Source organism: Arachis hypogaea, chromosome 8 (genome assembly GCF_003086295.3).
Source record: "Arachis hypogaea cultivar Tifrunner chromosome 8, arahy.Tifrunner.gnm2.J5K5, whole genome shotgun sequence".
NCBI lineage: Eukaryota > Viridiplantae > Streptophyta > Magnoliopsida > Fabales > Fabaceae > Arachis > Arachis hypogaea.
The window spans coordinates 48,580,683-48,601,058 of record NC_092043.1 but is presented as its reverse complement, the minus strand read 5'-3'; the positions used below and the strand labels follow the sequence as shown (position 1 = coordinate 48,601,058).

General features: G+C 34.5%; 5 protein-coding genes across 5 annotated transcripts; 3 read left to right on the top strand and 2 right to left on the bottom strand.

The window, feature by feature from the left end:
• The first annotated feature begins 759 nt into the window (after window positions 1-759).
• LOC112708483 (uncharacterized) lies at window positions 760-2,442 on the top strand. The gene is made up of 3 exons (XM_025760626.2): window positions 760-1,001; window positions 1,101-1,238; window positions 2,118-2,442. Exons 1-3 carry the CDS (start codon window positions 831-833, stop codon window positions 2,259-2,261), a joined length of 453 nt encoding a protein of 150 aa, XP_025616411.1. The 5' UTR covers window positions 760-830; the 3' UTR covers window positions 2,262-2,442.
• Window positions 2,443-7,949: 5,507 nt separating this feature from the next.
• On the top strand, window positions 7,950-9,126 carry LOC112708016 (mitochondrial import inner membrane translocase subunit TIM17-2). The gene has a single exon (XM_025760104.3). It carries the CDS (start codon window positions 8,231-8,233, stop codon window positions 8,894-8,896), a length of 666 nt encoding a protein of 221 aa, XP_025615889.1. The 5' UTR covers window positions 7,950-8,230; the 3' UTR covers window positions 8,897-9,126.
• A 566-nt stretch (window positions 9,127-9,692) lies between these two features.
• On the top strand, window positions 9,693-12,802 carry LOC112708013 (putative pentatricopeptide repeat-containing protein At5g08490). Its single transcript, XM_025760097.3, has 2 exons — window positions 9,693-10,006; window positions 10,084-12,802. Exons 1-2 carry the CDS (start codon window positions 9,914-9,916, stop codon window positions 12,736-12,738), a joined length of 2,748 nt encoding a protein of 915 aa, XP_025615882.1. The 5' UTR covers window positions 9,693-9,913; the 3' UTR covers window positions 12,739-12,802.
• A 1,368-nt stretch (window positions 12,803-14,170) lies between these two features.
• On the bottom strand, window positions 14,171-18,536 carry LOC112708015 (GDSL esterase/lipase At1g71250). Its single transcript, XM_025760103.3, has 6 exons — window positions 18,398-18,536; window positions 16,652-17,038; window positions 16,442-16,569; window positions 15,763-16,005; window positions 15,123-15,381; window positions 14,171-14,614 (listed from the first exon to the last, which is right to left on the bottom strand). The coding sequence occupies exons 2-6, from the start codon at window positions 16,914-16,916 to the stop codon at window positions 14,391-14,393; spliced, it is 1,119 nt and encodes a 372-aa protein (XP_025615888.1). The 5' UTR covers window positions 16,917-17,038; window positions 18,398-18,536; the 3' UTR covers window positions 14,171-14,390.
• On the bottom strand, window positions 18,497-20,185 carry LOC140174757 (pentatricopeptide repeat-containing protein At4g21065-like). Its single transcript, XM_072200269.1, has one exon. It carries the CDS (start codon window positions 20,183-20,185, stop codon window positions 18,497-18,499), a length of 1,689 nt encoding a protein of 562 aa, XP_072056370.1.
• Between the last annotated feature and the right edge of the window lie 191 nt (window positions 20,186-20,376).

Below are 20,376 nucleotides of genomic sequence, written 5' to 3'. Positions count from 1 at the left end.
CTCCATTAATAGCAAAACTTCATTAATTCTCAAAAATGGTCCAATTGAATTCTTAAATCTAAGGCATTGTTTAGATGTAAAATGAAAAATGAGAAAAAAAAAATAAAAAAAGAAAAAAAAGAAAAGAAAATAGAAGCAAATAAAAGTGAATTTTTTTTGTTTGTTATTTGGATAAAAAGAAAATAAATAGAAAAAAATAATTTTTTTTGTTTGGATAAAAAAAGAATAAAAAATATATATATAATAAATAATATTACATTAATATCCTTATTTATATTATAAATAAATTATAATTTATTATTGCTTTTTCTATGTAACACAAAAAATAAATTTATAATTTATTAATTTTTCATCAATTTTTTTACATGATTGAAAAAAAAAAGTTAACATGGATCTCACATCAATTTTTTTTCTCTTTCACCTAATTTTTCTTCTCATCCTATCAAAGAAAAAATTTATTTTTTTATTTATTTTTTTAAATTTTCTTTCCTCTCAAATTTCTTTAATTCAAACATAGTGTAAATCTTTGATTGCCATCCGATCCCTGAAAGTGGAATAAATTAAAAAAATAATATCATATATTTAAGTCTTTTTATTAACTAAGTCAAACTAAATTAGTTTAATATAACAAAAATCAATTATACTAATATTATTTTAAATTTTATTATTTAATTTAATTGAATTTGGTTCCTAACAAAATTTAGATATAAAACATTACTCAAATTAAAAATAAAAGTGGTCCAAAACTTCAAATCAAACAACTAGTAAATGGAATAAAAGGCCGCAAATACTGCTAAGACAATTGGAAAGTAGAAACTGAGGGGAAAAAAATGGAGTTAGAATGTGTGAAGAAGATGTTAGAGAAAGGAATCGAAAGAGCAGCAGTTGTAGATGGATTGCCATGGAAGTTCATAGAACATTTGTGTATGAATGGCCTCCAAATTGATCTCATGGAGCCTGGCCATGTGGTTTGTTCCATGAAGATAACGCCACGTTTACTCGTAATAATTATAATCTATACTCTTATGTATGTATGTTCATAATAATTAAATCATTGCTTATTATGAGAATTGTTCTTTCTTTCTTTCATTGTTGTGTAGAATTCTAACAACTCTTTCCACGGTGGCGCCGCCGCTTTGCTGGTGGATATGGTGGGCGCAGCAGTAATTCCATCCCCCATGACTTCCGGAGTTTCTGTTGAGATCAATGTTTCATACTTTGATGCTGCCTATCTCCATGTTAGTATCCATCACATTATTTATATTTATATACGAGTTAATATTCAAAATGATTCCTAAAAATTTTAGGGACCATTTTAAGACTATTAGTCATTTTAAATATTAACTCATTTATATATATTGTTTTGTTAGTGACTTATTTTATGATTTGTGATCATTTTTTTCCTTAAAAAAATACAAAATGAATTGACCTTTAGATTGAATAAATTTTTGAGAAAGTATATGGAGCTAATGGAATACTTATACAATGTGTACAATAGAGGTTTATGGAAGATTAGAGATATAATCATTAGTGTTATATTTTTCCATCAACTGAAATTTTTGTAACGAGTGGTATCATGACATAGTATTAGAGCGTTAGATCCGAAAGGTTAAGAGTTCGATGTTTGATAAACCCCAAAATCAATTTAATATCGGATGGTTATTCTATATGAAAGATGTTTATTTTATAACTCAATAGTTCATTGTACGAATCCTAAATTTTTTACTGAACTAGATTTCAAAAAATTTTCATTCCCCATAAAAATCACAAATTCGACGTTTAAATTTGTGATCTCCGCATATAAAATATCCCAAATCTCACCATGGTTGAAAAATATTACTGGAAGTACAACACCAAAATTAAAAAGCATATTTATTTTTCTTGTTTTTGTAAAAATTGTTGTATAGAAATTAAACTGAATAAAATTACGTATAAAAAATCATATATTAAAATCAGCTATCAAAATAAATTACTAATATAAACTATACATTGAGATATAAAATACACATCGAGAATAAATTAAATAATACATATATTTATACATAATGATTAATTTTAGTATATAAATATTATTTTTGATAAGCAATATTGATTTTTTGTTTGATGTTTTTATTTAGGAGGAGATTGAAATCGATGCAAGGCTTCTACGTTTTGGAAAGGCTGTAGCTGTTGTTAGTGTGGAGTTTAGAAAGAAAAAGAGTGGCAAAATTTTTGCTCAAGGTCGACACACCAAATATCTTGCCGTTGCCAGTAAGTTATGATTTCAAATATGTCATTGAATAAGTTTTGATGATTAAAATTGTGGGAGACATTGTTGTTGCAATTTCAGGAGTTAATTTGTTATTGTTACGAGTAAGATTGTTATAGGAGAAAAAAAAAATGTAATATCAGGTTCTTCTAAATTCTCCCAATGTGGCTAATTTTTTTAAGAACGGATGAAAATGGTGTGTTATCTACTAGAATAATTAGTTTGCGTGTTTTTTTTAATATGAAACGTAATTTTTTTAAAATTTTAATTAATAAATCGGACCATCTAATTTGAGTGATAATAAAATTTGTAAAGAAATTAAATGTTCTAATTTTGTGTAGATTAAATTTAAAAAATTTAGAGTACACAAATTAAAAAGTCAATTTCATAAATTATAATTTTAAAAATTTTTAAATTACAAATCGAACATTTCGATTTGAATTTGGTGTAATTTGTTTGATATAATGATTAATTTGATGGTGTAAATTAAAAATTAAATGTTTATATGATGTATAATTCAGTCTGCACTAAATAGGTTTGATGGAAGTATGGAACTATCAAAATTTAGGATATATCTTCGTATTTTTTTAGAGTTAATATTTGTGAGTTGTGAATAAGAGATGACTTTTGTTTTATTTTAATGGTTAACTATAAAATAGAAAAGAGTAAAGTATCGTTTTTATTTTTAACGTTTTGGGTAAATTCTATTGTGTCCCTAACGTTTAAATCGTCTTATTTGTGTCCCTAACGTTTGTAAAAGTGATTCAATGTTATTTTGCCGTCAATTACACATCATGAACGCTTTAGTTTGAGTTTTAAAAATCTCTTCTTGAAGTTAGAATACAAATGTCTGAGATAGAATCGATGATCCACTCTGAAAAATAGCTCATCAAAAATTGAAACTAATTCTTACAACATTTACATAATTCACTTTTCTAGGAACATAATTGAATCTAAACACAAATAGTGGGTATAATATTAAAATCAAACACATACAAGTAAGACCTAATTGAAAATGAATACATCTAAGTGAGAATAATTGAAAAATATAATCTGATTTGTTAGTATAATTGATAGTAGGATAACATTGAATCACTTTTATAAACGTTAGGGATATAAATAGGACGATTTAAATGTTAGGGACACAAATAGGACTTACCCCAAACGTTAGGGACAAAAACGATACTTTACTCGATAAAAAATGTTAGGGCCAACAATATTAGTGAAAAGAAAATGAAAAAGAGTTTTGTTTACAATATAAAACAGAGCTACTAAAAAATATTGATTGCCTAATATTTTTCTTATAAAATTTCAAACCATATTTATTGTGTAAAATTGCTACTAAAAGAGTAAATGGTACACTCATCTCAATTTTTCTTTTAGGAAAGAAGAACTTGAATTATATTATTTTTGTTTATGAGAAATGTTGAATTTATTATTTTTGTTTATCATTTTTTATCATTTTTAATCATTAATATAATTTTTTTGTCTAGTAATTCAATAATAAATTTTAGTTTATATTTTTAAATATTAATGACTAAGTAATAGTTAAAAATAATAAATTCTTATAATTTTTTAATATTCTTTTGAACAAATTCTTTTCCTAAAGACACAACACAAGAAAAAAAAGGTGGTAAATTGTTCCCGTCAATATTTATTTTTTCATTTCAGGCCAATAACTTTTTGTTCTTGTCATGTGTCTTTGTTGTAAATATTAGTTTGTTCTAGCCAATTTTTTATATCTAGTAAAATTTATTATTTTTATTCTTGACCAACAAAAATATTTTCGTACTAAATTTAAAATTATAAATTTTAAATCCTAATAATTATAAAAACAAAATATTAACTTAAAATACTAGTTAATATTAATAAATATTAATCTTGTAATATTTCTCTTAGTATTTAAGTAAAAATTCACATGCAATTATTTTTATAGATTCATATATTTTATTATTTTATTTTAAAAAATTTTGTTAATGATTATATTTATTAGATATTTAAAATTATAAAAATTTTAGTATTTGTAAATTTAGAAATTATAATTTTTATTGTCTTTAGAAATTATAAGTTTATTAAAATGTTTGTAAAATTATATTTTTTTAATATTTAATAATTAAAAAATAAATAAATATTAGCGAACTTTGGGATGGGATAGAAATTTGGGACCGCCTCACTAAACAAAGAGAGACAGACTACTATCAAATGGCGTGTTTTTGTTGGAGCGAGACGGGTCAGCCTTTTGCCACCCCTAATTATAAAAAGGAGGTAAATACTAAATTAGAAAAATTCTGACGCGGCCAAAATGATACCTGACTTTTGTTATTGACAAAATTGTCCTCGAAAGATTTTTAAAAATTTAACAAAATTGCCCAACTGTGAAAGGATGACGTCACAGTAAATGAAAAACGTTGATGTGATCGTCACGATGATGACAAAGAGTTCCGACGATGTTTTCGGTGGAAGGAAACGCAGCGACGAAGTGCTGCCATGGCAGAGGGGATGCGGAAGGAACACAATGGCGTGTTGAAGAAGATGAAGCGGCGAACACGAGAATGCGGCGAGGTATTGCCATGGCGGATGGGGACACAACGACGTGTTGAAGAAGAAGGAGCGGCGAACACAAAAAATGCGACGAGGTGCGGCGATGTGCCATGGCGGTCTTCTTTTTTACTATGGCGGAAGGGGAGGCAATGGCATGTTCAAGAAAAAGCAGCAGCAGCGAACACGAAGAAAAAGAAGGTCGTCGGAAATGTGGTCGAAACTTTCTGCCATTATAAGAGCTCTCTTTCGAGGGAGTGAATCCTCTCCAATAAAAAAAAACTGTGAAAGATCTCACCCTTCATTGCATTCTCTCTCCCATTTATTTCTAATTCCACTTGTAGAATTAAAGGTGAGAGATTACACTTTATTCTCTCTAGTGACAAAAAAATGGAGAGGATCCATTTCCCTCTTTGGACGACTACATCAACGTTTTCTATTCATATATCATTCTTTTACGATTATGTGACTTTATCAAATTTTAAAATCTTTTAAAAATTATTTTATCAACAACAAAAATCAAGTATCATTTTATAATTTTTTTCACTTTCAGAAATTAATAAATTATAAATTAATTTATTTAAATAAACAAAAATTCTTTTACACCGGATAGCACAACTGAAACTTAAAAGTGTTTATATTTATATTATAAATAAAAATGCAAATATACTTTTAAGCCACTAATATAAGTGTAAGAATTTAATTTTATACAATATAATAATATATTATTATATTAAAAAATAATTAACTTTTTAAATATATTATTTAAAAATATATAAATATAATTATATATTTGTGTAAAAAAATTTAATGTTTTTAATCATTGGACAAAGAATAAATATACTTATTCCACTACGCATCTAAATAATTTTATATTTTAATTTATCCAAGTCATTTAGTTTATGCTTCAAAACTTTTTTGTATTCTTCTTCTTCCTCCTCCTCTTCTTCTCCTTTTTTTTTCTTCGTATTTTTTTTGTGGAAACTCAGGTGCAGTTAGGGGTGGCAAAGCGGGCCAGCCTGCTCTAACCCATCCCACCCCGTCAACTAAAATGGATTCAAAATGCTAGTCTGTCCCACTTTATGGCGGATTAGTGGTTGGCGGGCTAACCCGCTTGACTCTCTTTTTTTTTAAAAAATATAATTCATTAAAATTAATCAAAAAAATAATAATTAAAAAATCAAATACAAATAAAACTAGTCAAATTATAATAGAATTTTTTACTATTTTTTTAATTTGTACTTTCAATAAAATTGTTCAAAATAATATTTGTCAATAGAATCATCTTTATTTTAAAAAATAAATCACATAATTTGAGCATATATACGAAATTGTAAAATAAAATAAATAAAGTTAATAACTAAAAGATGAATAGATACAAAAAATAAAAAAAAAGTGTTTAAAAATTCTATAATTATTAATTTTATAATAGTAATAACTATTTTATTTAATAAAAAAGAAAAATAAAAATCTTCGGCCTGGCGGACCGGCCCGCCCCGCCAATTTGGCGGTACGGGTTTAGTGGGCTCCGAATTCTAGCTCGACCCGCCTTTTTTTAACGGGTTTAGTGATCGGCCCGACGAACTCTACCCGTTTTTGCCACCCCTAGGCCCTAGGTGCAGTCGACCGCTAAATGTTTTTGACTGATTTGACTAATTTTTCATCTAACGACTCTCAACTATCAACTTCATGTGAAGTTGACTGCACCTGAGTTTTCACCATTTTTTTCATTATCATCATAGTAACTACTACCATACTACCACATCTATCTCCTCCTCCCCTCTTGTTCTTTTTTTATTTGAATTTTTTTATCTCCTCCTTCCTTTTCTTCTTTCTCCTCCATTATCATTATCGTCCTCATCAACAACACTAACATTTTGCTAATATTTTTATTGATTCTAATTCTCTATAGTGATAGAATGAACTAAAAATATTATCAAAACGAAATCATTGTATAATACCAAATGAACCGAAAATGATCCCTTAATTCAGAAACACATGCGTCTCAAATAGGGCTGGAAGTGAGCCGAGCTGAGCCGAGCTAGACCAAGCTCAAGTTCGGCTCACGAAAATTGAGCTTGGCTCATCGCTCGACTCATTAACAATCGAGCCTATTTTTTAAGCTCAAACTCGACTCACCGAAAACTCACGAGCTGGCTCAAATAAGAGAAACATAAATACATAACCTATAATTCTATATCAGTAAATTATAACTTATATATTTTAAAAAATATTTGAAAAGATCAATTTTATATATTGTTTATGTATCAATAAATTATAAATATTTTTATTTATGTCCTATGTTAAAATTATATATATATATATAATCGAGCCAACTCACGAGCTAATGAGCTGAGTTTATCCAAGTTCAAACTCGACTCATTTAATTTATGAGCTCAATTCTAGGCTCAAGCTTGACTCACCAGCTCACAAGCTTAGCTTATTGAGCTGTTAACGAGTCGAGTTCGAGCTAGCTCATGAGCTGGCTTGACTCACTTTCAGCTCTAGTCTTAAATGACCTGAAAATTCATCAAAATAAAATTATTGTATAATATCAAATGAACTGAAAATTGTATGAGATTGACAAAGAAGAAGAAGCATTTTTTTTTGTGATTAAACAAAAAGAAACAAAGAAAAAAAAGAGATTATCCTAAATCAACAAGCATAAGATGCTGAAGCTCATCACAAGATTCCGACCAAATAACATGAGTTGGATTGGTCTTGACCGCATATCTCGCCAGCTAATCTGCCACAGCGTTAGCATCACAGGTAATTCATTCAAAATCCACAACCCAAGGTCTTGATAGAAGCTTTTGTATCTTCTGAAGAATATTAACCACAACCCAAGGTTTTTGCCGAATTTTTTAAAATGTGCAAAATGTCAAAAGAATCTGTTTCGCACACAATATCTCTCAAGCCATAATTCCAAACTAAAATCAAACCCCTCCAAACAGCAAAAAGCTCACATCTGACGATAGGCCCTGGAGGATAGCTCAACCCGAAATCCAACGCCCATTAGAATCTCTAATAACACAACCAATTTCTGCTAGGTTCCAATCAGAAAATAGACTCGCATCACAAAGTGTCACCTGTTGGAGGTTTCCACCTCATTCGATCCTTCAAAGTTATACACTTGGTACTGGCAGACTTTCTTGAAAAAGAGAAAGCATTGAAACAAGAAGAAGTGAAAACAGAGAAAAGAAAACAAAAAAAATGCATAACTCAAATCACTTAAACGTAAAATTGCTTGAACGTGGAGAATTATTCTTTATAATTTTTTAATGTTTTCAATGAAAAAGAAAAATCGATATTTGGATTTTAGCAAGGTTTTCATGTTTCACGCCGTCAGCCCCAACTCAGAAAACCCTCGATTGTTCGATTTTCCTTCTTCTTCCTTCTTTCTTCTCTTTGGAGAGAGAGAGAAACCGAATCGAATTCATTGCCATGGGAACCCCGGAGACAACACGCGAGCCCTGCCCTGATCGCATCCTCGACGACGTAGGCGGCGCTTTCGGCATGGGAGCCGTCGGAGGTTCCGGCTTTCACTTCATCAAGGGCTTCTTCAACTCTCCCAAGGGTTCACGCCTCGTCGGCGCGTCACAGGCAGTGCGTCTCAACGCGCCGAGACTGGGCGGAAGCTTTGCGGTTTGGGGTGGACTCTTCTCCACCTTCGACTGCACCATGGTCTATGTTCGTCAGAAGGAGGATCCATGGAACTCAGTCATATCTGGATTCGCTACCGGAGGATTTCTCTCCATGCGTCAGGGACCCGCCGCCGCCACGCGCTCTGCCGTGTTCGGTGGTGTCTTGCTGGCGCTTATTGAAGGAGCTGGGATCATGCTCAACAAGGTCTTCTATGCACCACAGATGCCGCCTCTCACGGAGGAGCCTATGATGGCCGGTTACCCTTCAGGCGTCGGATTTCCGGGTCAGCACGGTCCTCAGCCTTCTCCGCCGACGGCCTCGGAATCGGAGGCTAAAACTTCTTGGTTTGGTGGATTCTTCGCTGGAGGGAAGAAGGAGGAGCCGGCGTCTGTTGACGGCGGAAGCGAAACGAAGATTCTGGAGAGTTTTGATGCCCCACCGGTGCCGAATTTCGAGTACAAGTGAAAGGAAAAAAAAAAGGAGAAATAAGTGGTCTTGTTGGGGAACAAATTCAAGGGTTAGGGTTTTTTGGGGTAATTTATTACTATTAGGTGGAGTCTCCGTGAGTGACTGAGATTATTGTATTAAGATTATTGTATTAAATTGTACTGTTATGCTTTGTAGCTTGATTTTGTCATGAAAGTATGAACTTTTTAGAAGGATAAATGGATTCAGCTAGTATTGCACTCTGGAAATGTTAGTTCTTTCTTTATCGCTTAAAGTTTTCAAATTTAAGGAAGTTTATCCCAATAATATTATAATGATATTATATCATGTGCATGGTTGAGAAGCATATTCTAGAGGGTTTGATTAGTAACTCGGTGTTTGTTAGTTCTTTAATTCTCTGAGTACGATCCCAGTTCTCAATATTTTTGGAAATGTGTTATTGAATATCAACCTTGTTAGAAGTTAGGTCTTGTTAGACATCAACCTTCAATATTTGTTTTGGACTGTGTTCAACTCATTATTTGATGGTCATCATTCTTTTCTTTCACCAATCACCAGAACCTTTTTCGGCATACAATGCTACTGTGGAACCTCTCTAACTAGAAGATGATACTGTATCAGTTTTTTCTATATAATATAATGAACATGTTCCTTTAATTGCACAAACTCTGCAGATTCTAATAAAGATTATTTGCATGCTTGCTGCTATTATAATTGCATCAGACTTATGTTATTCTTTTTGATAGCAGTTAGATCACTGTATTTTGAAAAATTTAATGACTCTGTTATATAAACAAAATTGGAGGATGAAAAAGGAAACAAAAGTTAGTTGGATAATCCTAATTCCTACTTCTGAGTTCTGATTTTGGGCTCTGCTCCTAAATTTCAGATTTCCAACCTCCAAATCTCTAAAATTCTGCTATTTTCCGACGGTCTCTGCTTCGCTATCTGCTCCGCCGTGGGAAGTAATCTTAGCAAACGCTGCCGGAGATTACAAAATGCAGTTATAAATAAGCACTCACCGGGACATTTCCAATGAGCACGCCAACTGTTTGTGAAAATGCCAAAGAAGATATTTTTTTCCTTCATCAATTATGGCATGGGAATGAGGAATTGGAAGCCTTAAAGGTTTGAAATTTGTGTAGCTTTTCACTATCCATTGTTCTGAATTCCCTTGGTATTCTAATAATGTTGAAGTCCCGTAGTTTGTAGCTTCCTCTTTGAAGAAGGGCATGCTTCAGCACGATTTCAAGAAATGGGGCTCCATGATCAGGACCTTATGTGTTGATTCCAGGCACAGGGAAGCCTTGTCCCTTTTCCATCAATGCATAAAGGGTTATGCAGATTTTAAACCCGATCACAGTGTTGTTGCTTCAATTCTCAAGTCTTGTTCTGCCCTATTGGCTCTCAAATTGGGCACAGCTCTTCATGGCTATGTTGTTAAGCAGGGCCATGATGCTTGCCAGGTCACTAACAAAGCATTGCTTAACATGTATGCAAAATGTGGCAGGCTTGTTGAATGTAATAAGATGTTTTATCAGCTCAGCCACCGTGATTCTGTCATTTGGAACATTGTTCTATCTGGGTTTTCAGGGTCCATGAAGTACGATTTGGATGTGATAAGGATGTTTCGGACAATGCACTCCAATGGGGCGGCTATGCCCAATTCGGTTACTGCTGCTATTCTTCTTCCTGTTTGTGCTCGTTTAGGGGATGTCGACGCTGGAAAGAGTGTGCAGGCTTATGTGATTAAGTCTGGTTTTGAGGCAGACACCCTTGCTGGGAATGCTCTTATATCAATGTATGCAAAGTGTGGGCTGGTATCTCATGATGCATATGCTGTTTTTGATGACATTGGTCACAAAGATGTTGTTTCATGGAATGCAATGATTGCAGGTCTTGCTGAGAATCTCTTGTTTGAAGACGCATTTACATTGTTCGGTTCAATGGTGAAAGGGCCTACACAACCAAATTATGCCACTATAGCAAATATTCTGCCTGTTTGTGCGTTGCTTGCTGAGAACGTTGCATACCAGTATGGAAGGCAAATCCACTCTTATGTGCTGCAACGGGCTGAACTGTCAGCTGATGTTTCTGTGTCCAATGCTTTGATTAGCTTCTACATAAGAATTGGTCGGATGATGGAAGCGGAATCTTTATTTTGGGCAATGGATGCAAGGGACTTGGTCTCTTGGAATGCTATTATTGCAGGATTCACATCAAATGGTGAATGGTTAAAAGCATTGCATCTATTGAGTAATTTAGTATCTCTAGAGATGCTATTGCCTGATTCTGTGACTATTGTTAGCATACTTCCACTTTGTGCTCAATTGAGAAACTTGCATGTAGGGAAACAGATCCATGCATATATCTTCAGACACCATTATCTTTTTGAAGATACTACTGTTGGGAATGCTTTAGTTAGTTTCTATGCAAAATGTGGCAATACAGAAAAAGCATATCATACTTTCAATATGATTCCTAGGAAAGATTTGATTTCATGGAATTCTATTCTTGACGCCTTTGGAGAGAAGAGGCATCATTCAAGATTTCTCAGCTTGTTACATTCAATGCTTAAACTAGGAATTAGACCTGACTCAGTCACAGTATTGGCCACAATCCATTTTTGTGCTTCTCTCTTGATAGTAGAAAAGGTTAAAGAAATACACAATTATTCTATTAAGGTTGGATCTCTATTTGGTGACACTGCTCCCACAATTGGAAATGCAATACTTGATGCATATGCTAAATGTGGTAACATGGACTATGCTAACAGAATGTTTCAGAAACTATCAGAAAAAAGGAATCTGGTCTCGTGCAATTCGATGATTTCAGGTTATGTGAGTTTAGGATCACATCATGATGCAAATATGATTTTTAGTGGGATGTCTGAGACAGATCTTACCACCTGGAATCTTATGATCCGGGTATATGCCGAAAATGATTGTCGGGATCAAGCTCTCAGACTGTTCTACGAGTTACAAGCTCAAAGGATGAAGCCAGATGAGGTGACTATCATGAGCATCCTTCCAGTATGCACACAAATGGCATCGGCACACTTGCTAACACAATGTCACGGCTATATCGTTCGTTCTTGTTTTGAGGATCTTCACCTAAAAGGAGCCCTCTTAGATGCATATGCAAAATGTGGTATCATAGGTTGTGCAAATAAGCTATTTCGCTCAAGTGCTGTTAAGGATTTGGTTATGTTTACTGCTATGATTGGTGGGTATGCCATGCATGGTTTGAGTGAAGAAGCACTTAGAATTTTTTCTGATATGCTTAAAATAGGAATCAAGCCAGATCATGTTATCTTCACTTGTGTATTATCAGCTTGCAGTCATGCTGGCCATGTAGATGAAGGTCTGCAGATATTTTATTCGATGGAGAAAATCCATGGTATGAAACCAAATGCAGAACAGTATGCTTGTGTGGTGGATCTACTCGCTCGAGGTGGCCGAGTTAGGGAAGCATATTCTCTCATCACCAAGATGCCAATTGAAGCTAATGCCAGCCTTTGGGGGTCATTGCTTGGTGCCTGCAAAATCCATCATGAAGTCGAATTGGGGCGCATTGTAGCCAGCCATCTCTTCAAAATCAAAGCTGACGACATTGGAAACTATATTGTTTTATCGAATTTGTATGCAGCAGATGCTAGATGGGATGGGGTCATGGAGGTTAGAAAGATGATGAAGAACAAAGATTTGAAAAAGCCAGCAGGATGCAGTTGGATTGAAGTTGAGAAGAAACATAACATATTTGTGGCTGGGGATTGTTCCCACCCACAAAGAAGCATTATTTACAGTACTCTATGTACATTGGATCAACAAATTAAAGAACCAATAGAGTTTTTAGCGTAATCTTGGTTATGCATTTATTAAGAAACTGGCATCCAATCAATGTTTCATAACACATTTGATAATACCCAAAAGAGCAACCATAGGAAATTAGGCTTCCCAATATGCAAATTTGAAGATCAACCAAGTTAAAAACTATTGTTATTAATAGTACCGCATGCAAGCAAGAAAATTTCAAGATTAGCCTTTCAAACAACAGCTAAATAAAACCAAAATAAAGTACCAAATCTGTCAGATTCTCAAATATCTATAGCACCAAAATCTGAGTACCCAACATTGAATAGTCATTCTATAAATTCTGATTTTATCTTTATCTTTTTTAGTTGTGGTTATCTCTCTGTATGAGTCTCTGCATCCCCAATCATCAGGTACCACTGACTTTGGTCTCTGATTGAGAGGGCGAATATTTTTCCATGAGTTTTGAAAGTTGTTCATCGAAGTTCTTCTCCATCTGCACCTCTTCCTCCCAATGCCTGTGCTTCAATGCTGTAATGTTTTCTTCATGAGCACGCAAAAGTTTCTCCTTTTCAGCAACAAAGTTCTCCATTTCTTTGTCTTGGACCTCAACAAATTTCAGATATTCATCCGCCCTGTATCCAAAGAAGCAGAAATTCACCATAAACAGCACTCACAACATAATTAAACCACATTCTTTACTGTATCACAAATGCAGTCAAGTACTGCTCCTTTAAATGCAGAGGATAGAAGACTCGAGTAAGCATTGGTCATTATTGAGTGTTTTATTTTCCATTTGCATCTGATGTATAGCTATTGTGTGTTCGGGTAAATTTTTATGAAGTTATTATTCTCTAGATTATTCAAATTGGAAGGTTGAAGGGGATAGATTTGGAAGAAAACCTAATTCATGTGAATAATCTAGAGAATACTAACTCCATAAAAATTTACCTGAATACAAAATAGCTGTACATCAGATGCAAATGGAAAATAAAACACACTCAATAATGACCAATGCTTACGGAGTCTTCGATCCTCTGCATTTAAAGGAGCAGTACTTGACTGCATAACCTTCTCACGTTCTTCCTGCTGCATCCTCTCAAAATCATCTTCCTTTGCAATCCTTGTCTCATGAATTGACTTAATCTGATCCTTGAAAAAATTTTCTTGCATATACATCTTCCGGTTGGGACACAGGATACAATAGTCAGAAACATAACATGACAAACATACACTTTTGACCTAGAGAAAATTACAGAATAAATCTCACCAGACGAAAAAGAAATTAAGGATGAAACCAACCAAGTACAAAATCCATAAACAACAATCTCTATTCTTTTCTTTTCCTTTTTTTTTTTTGAGCGAGAAACATGCCATGCACTCTTGTAATTAACTACAAAGTAGTAATTACATATGAAACTTCTCAATAGAACAGTTCACTGCATAATCATATTTGAACTCTCAAGAAACAATCATACGCTAGACATGTATAACACAAGTAAAGCAAATATGCATCAAGAAACAGCTTAAACACAAAAATTATAAAAGGCTTCTAACAACTCAATAATAAATGATATCCATCGATACTAAAATCCACCCTTAGAAATTACTTTGAATTTTGTTGAATAATTATTGATAATAATGTGATCCTTTGTATACCAACTGAAGTTATGGTTTGCCCAATAGGAAATATAGGTAAGCTAGAATAATAGTGCCATCTGAGACACATTAACTGGGTAGCAATCAGAGGATGATCCATTGAATGCTCTTTGAGCAAGAATTTTGTTCACAGCTTCTGAAGGATGAAAGACATCCCAAAACACATACTGGTCTCTGTTTCTGCATGGAATGGAATAGGGTAAGCAACTTATCCGTCCTTGAAAACTTCCAACTCCACAGCATGCTCTACCAGTCACAACAAAACCTGTAAATGAAAAAAATACATCATCATGCCATGATGATAATGGAAAAGAACGTTGATTCTCTAAGACTAAATGATATTACATATGATATTTTTTCATTTTTGACTCTGTAATTATGATATTCTTTTATTTGAAAACATAGACACTAACCTCCTTTGAAGTTTAAGCTTTAAGGCATTGTGTGTTAATAGATTTTATGAAATGTGATAATCACTTTTCTTATAAGCATGACACTAACCTGCCCTAGCCTCATGTGCAATACCATTTACCTCCAAGAGAACTCAGTATAGTTTACACTATTGCAATTCCTGAATTTGATAATGTCACTCTTTTTATATAATTTGTCCATGTTACCCTCCATTTTCATTATTTTATGTTTTCGGTAATGAGAAAAGCTCATAGAAATTGAGGACAATTTAGGAATAATAATAAAGGAGTGCCATTATTAATTAAGGAGCAGCAAAATACACCCCCTAGATTAATAACCATATAATTAAGGACATTTCTTACCATAAGCAATTGGGTCTTGTATAATCTGCGTGAGAGCTGCATAAGTGTTGCCGTAAACAAAAATTGATGAACCATTGTATTGTGTGTTCAGTTCATCAACCAAGGATCTCAATCTATCATTAAAAATTCCAACCATTGCGTTGACATCATCCACGCACATTCCTGATGGGAAAAGGCCTTTGGATATTTGATTCGGTATGCAACCGAGTGGTCCAACACCTGCCAGCAAGAACTTTCTCAGCCCCAAATCATGCAGACGCTGCAGAATAGTAGCACCTTCCTTGTGTTAAGATTAAGCAATAAATGTAGAACAGATTATAGACACTGTTTTGATAGTTTCTGTTATATCTCCTAGCATCTCTCTTAATTACTCAGTTAGTTCGTATAATTTCACTAAATTTTCAATGAAGCCATTATAATTTAATCCCTATACTAGATAAAATTTCAGTTATGTCCTTACTAATAGTTATCTTATATTATATATAATCTTAGAATATTCGCTTCTAGAATATTACACAATTGATCCTACATTGAATATAAAAACAAATATTCCAAGAACATTTCAAACTCTTTTAACAAAACGATTAGCAAGGACCTAATTAACGTTTTTTTTTTCAACAAGATGCATAGGAAAATTTACCTGAATCTGAGTTTTGTATTGCTGTATGAGTATATCAGCATATGTTTTTGGGTCGTAGAGGAAGCTTGATGAATATAGTCCTGACAAGAGATAGTTGTTTATGTAGTCATTGCTTCCATGATTCACTATTGCCAATGACTTCGCCAAATACTGACTCAAATTCATGTCATCCATTGTTGTCTTCAGCTGGGTTACGGTTGTTTGAAAATTCTGCACCTGCTGGTTGAAGGTAATGCGTGCTCCCTGTGTCGTTTAATCCGTTAGTTAAAATCTGGACATACAGGAATATACACTCTCGTATGAAATTTTTGGATAGCAACATTACAGGGGTGAGTGAGTGGGAGAGTAAAAATGTGTTTACACAGATCTGAAAATTTTAGATGCTATGTTTTTTCCCCCATGTTATTTCTGTTTTACTTGTAAGTGACTCGTTCACAAGTAAATGTGATAACGAGATGTGAAAATTTCACATAAAATACATTTTCAGAGAGGTGGTTATTCATCTGAAGATGTCTTTTATATGAAGATGATAACTGAAATGTGGACATATGTTATGTCAATTAATTTAGTTAAATACATTAATAATCACTTGGATCTCAGCTGTCATCTTCACACGAAGACATCTTCATGTGAATAACGCCTTTCAAAAAATAACAAAACTAATCAGTACAAAGATTACCAGATTTCTCCCCGTCTCATCGAGTATCCCGGCTGCAGCTGAAGCATAGTTTACTCCCCAGGTAATGTTCCTGCCTTGTATCTGAGCAGCTGCAAAAGATGGTAGATATGGATGGCCAAATAATTCACCTGCAAAACTGTTTTATCAGCTCAAAAGATACTCTATGATTTTGGTAATTACAAAAAAAAAAAAAGGCAAAAAGTTATGTACCTAGCAGATCTACAAGCATTTTTCCATTTGAAAATCTCCCAGTTGGACCCCATGAAGTATCAATGCCATAAGGTACATAATTGGCCTTTGCAAAAGAGGCCAGGTAGTTGTTGTTCCCATTATCCACTAATGAATCACCAAACACAAACATAGCCGAAAATGGTGGCATCGGTGATAGTGTCGCGGTGGACACGTTGTTTACCGACACAGAAATCAAAAGTAGAGTCCAAAACGCAATCCATACCATTAGCGAACGGTGCACCATCTTGTTAGCTCTTTTAGTTCTTGATGCTTTGAAAACTAAATTGAATAAGTTCTACTTATAAGGAAATAATGGATGTGTATTTCTTGTGCTTCTCACATTTATTCTCTTTTTTTCCCATCTTCCTGCATATATTAGGCATTTTCAGTCATGACCATGCTATCTTACCATATATGGTGATCACTTTGGGGTCTTAATGGACACTGAATTATTGCCTTCACACTTCAGAAAACCCCTCACCAGCATGGAAAGTAACAAAAGAAGTTTATTTTGGTTACTCAAGGTGATGCTAGATTGTGTCTTCGCACCATAATGAGCTGTATACTTATCAAGCATATATATTGATTGTGCATGTTTTTCGGGTATACATTAAATGTGCTTTAAGAACATGCAAAATTTTCTCATAAGGAGTTGGGACTTTTTCGATTAAAAATATACATGTACTGCCACCGACAAAACTAAAGAGAGCCAAAACAACAAAGAAAACCTCATGCAACACAATCCATTCAGGGACAGGCGGCCAACCATGACGCACAGGCTAGTTGCTTCACAAGGTGGTGCCGTATCCCATATAGCATGAAAAGCATTTGCTTTTATATTATTATATTATTATATTTAGAGTAAATTGGTAGTTTATTATATTTAGAGTAATTTTATTGGATTAATTAAATAATTTATGGGGAAAATGAACTAATTAAACACCCTAATAATTAAAATACTTGGATAAACCTATGGATTGAGAAACTGGACATGGAACAAAAGTTCATGTGCAAATTGCAGGTTGTACCATGTCAGCACGTAGAACATGCATATTAACCATAGATATGCTAAAAGAATTCGTGTCAGTTTCTAATCGAGGAATAGGGTTGGAAGCTTCCGTTTTACTTGTTATTTATTTATTAATTTATTTATCTTTTACACCTATCTGAAATGACTTCTAACAAGCACAAATAAGGATGTAGTATTGTTCCAAAGGATATAATAATTAAGATTCATAATCCTTTATCAAATAAAGTTTCAACAAAAATTATTTACATATTAATATAACCAAGTAAAAAAGAAATTTAAATCTTTCAAACTTGGATTATCGAAATTCAGTAGAAATGGAAAAGATAGTTTTATTCATGATATTTATAGTTTGGTGTCCACAGGAACTGAAACTACAATGGCAACATAAATACATAATTTCTACAAATGCTTGATGTTTACATTCAAGATACTAATCGATAAAAGATTACTACATTTTATTTTTAAGCATAATATTTGTAAGAGGTGTGTTATGTGTATATACATTGTATGTGATACTATGTCGACCATATCCTATTGGATGGGCTATGAACCCAAGCTAATTGGGGTCCACATTTCATCCAACGGTGAATGATGTGTGAGTCGACATGGTTCCCACACATCACATAATATGTATCCTTAATATTTTTAAAAATGGAAACGAAAGCTTGTTTAGTGATTAGGAAGTGAGAGTGTACCTGAATTTGGCATGGAAATTATAAATAGATAAATGAACATTGTTGCAAGTTGTTGAGTGTAGGACTTGAAATATAGGTTATAGGTTGAACTTGCATGCTTTACCAAAAATCCCGACAAGAACATGATCCCTTATTGAAATGATGGAACCGATTTCGGTCCCTAATAATGATATCTTTGTCAAAGATACCTGAAACATGCTTCATGAAACTATGACAGTCATAACAAATCCTAAGATTCTTGATAACCCTGATGATCCTTCTATCCCTATGATAAAGAAGCAGATAAGCTACTGCCAGTTTCTCACTATGATAACCCAGAGAATGTTCTTTCTCCTCCTCTTGGATGTCATGCAGCACATTGGAGGTATTTTGGGTGTAACCTCCAACTTTCACAGTGTCTATAACTGAATCTAGAAACTTTGAAATCTCTTCCCATTGTGGATGAGAATTATCTCCCGATACAAACTCATGAACTGTTTGATCAACATGGAGCCAACTACAGCCAGGCTCCTTTGCAATCCTGTTCTCCCTCATCAAATTCCTCAGCCCGGCCTTCTCAACCCATTTACCAACTCCTCCATAGGCGTTCGACAGAAGCACATAATCACCATCATGATGGGGTTCCAGCTCAGTGATCCGCTCCTTGGCTTTCTCAGCCAATGCAAGATAGTTATGATTCACACAAGCCCCAAGCAGGGTCCTCCAAATAACAGAGTTTGGCTGGATTGGCATTTCCTCCACAAACTTAAAAGCCTCATCAAGCAATCCTGCTCGACCAAGGAGATCAACCATACAACCATAATGCTCCAGCATCGGTTCCATCTGGTACTCGCTTCTCATGGATTCATATACCTGCCAACCCTCCTCCACAAGACCACCATGGCTACAAGCCACCAATGCACCAGTAAAAGCAATGCGATCAGGCTTCAAACCAGACTCCCTCATCCTGTGAAATGCCTCCAAGGCCTCCCTACTTCTGCCATGAACTGCAAACCCACTGATCAATGTTGTCCAAGTAACAACATTCCTATGTGGCATGTCATCGAACACCTTCACTGCCCTGTCAATCGACCCACACCTCGAGTACATATCAACAAGCGCAGTGCCCAACAGAACCCCAACATCAATCCCACTCCTTAAAATAAAACCATGAACCCATATACCCAATTCCAATGCTCCCAAGCTCGAAACCGCAGACACCACACTCAACATAACAACCTCATCGAGTTTCAATCCACACTCCTGGACCTGCATTTGCCGGAAAACCCCAAGAGCTTCAGCAGGCATCCCGTTCCTTGCCAAGCAAGAAATCATGGAGGACCAAGAAACCAAGTCCCTATGGGGCATTTCATCAAACACCTTAACTGCAAACTGAATGGACCCACGAAAACCATAAGCACCAATAAGTGCATTGTGAACGTAGAGACTGGAGTAGAATCCAAGCTTGATAATGAGTGAGTGGAGATGGTGAGGGTCAAGATGGCTTTTCAAGGCGGTGAGGACAAGGGGGAAGGTGAAGTGATCAAAAGGGTGGTGGGGGGTTCGGTGCATGAAGGAGAATAGGGAGATGGAGAAGGAAGAAGGGGTGGTTTTGATGAGGGTGTTGAAGAGGAAGGGGTCGCCGGGGACGGTGATGGTGGGGTGGCTGAGGAGGAGGGTGGCTGCATAGCGTGGAGCTTCGGGTAGTGGCGATCGGGCGCAGTGGAGGACGAAGCTTCGGAGGGAAACAGGGTTGGAATGGTTCCCCGTTTTGATGAGGTTGGCGTGCAGCTTGTATACATTGTTCATGGTTCATTGTTCAACAACAACGTCGGATGTTGTTTCAAAGAGACCTGTTTAACAACATTCTTTCTTCACATTTGTCTTATAAGTAAGCAAGTAATTAAGCCAACACTAGCATTTTGGAATTTTGGATCAAGCAACAAGTTAATAAAATGAAAAAAACAAGAGCCTAATCTAATTACTAAAGTGCTAAGACT

What these genes read in the sequence shown, in the direction of transcription:
- LOC112708013 (XM_025760097.3), top strand. Translation starts at nt 9,914, where the DNA reads ATGAGCACGCCAACTGTTTGTGAAAATGCCAAAGAAGATATTTTTTTC. An exon ending in AGGAATTGGAAGCCTTAAAG is followed by an intron (nt 10,007 to 10,083) that starts GTTTGAAATTTG and finishes GAAGTCCCGTAG; the next exon opens with TTTGTAGCTTCCTCTTTGAA.
- LOC112708016 (XM_025760104.3), top strand. Translation starts at nt 8,231, where the DNA reads ATGGGAACCCCGGAGACAACACGCGAGCCCTGCCCTGATCGCATCCTC.
- LOC140174757 (XM_072200269.1), bottom strand. Translation starts at nt 20,185, where the DNA reads ATGAACAATGTATACAAGCTGCACGCCAACCTCATCAAAACGGGGAAC.
- LOC112708483 (XM_025760626.2), top strand. Translation starts at nt 831, where the DNA reads ATGGAGTTAGAATGTGTGAAGAAGATGTTAGAGAAAGGAATCGAAAGA. An exon ending in AGATAACGCCACGTTTACTC is followed by an intron (nt 1,002 to 1,100) that starts GTAATAATTATA and finishes ATTGTTGTGTAG; the next exon opens with AATTCTAACAACTCTTTCCA. An exon ending in TTGATGCTGCCTATCTCCAT is followed by an intron (nt 1,239 to 2,117) that starts GTTAGTATCCAT and finishes GTTTTTATTTAG; the next exon opens with GAGGAGATTGAAATCGATGC.
- LOC112708015 (XM_025760103.3), bottom strand. Translation starts at nt 16,916, where the DNA reads ATGGTGCACCGTTCGCTAATGGTATGGATTGCGTTTTGGACTCTACTT. An exon ending in ATGAGACGGGGAGAAATCTG is followed by an intron (nt 16,006 to 16,441) that starts GTAATCTTTGTA and finishes TAAACGACACAG; the next exon opens with GGAGCACGCATTACCTTCAA. An exon ending in ACAAGACCCAATTGCTTATG is followed by an intron (nt 14,615 to 15,122) that starts GTAAGAAATGTC and finishes TTTCATTTACAG; the next exon opens with GTTTTGTTGTGACTGGTAGA.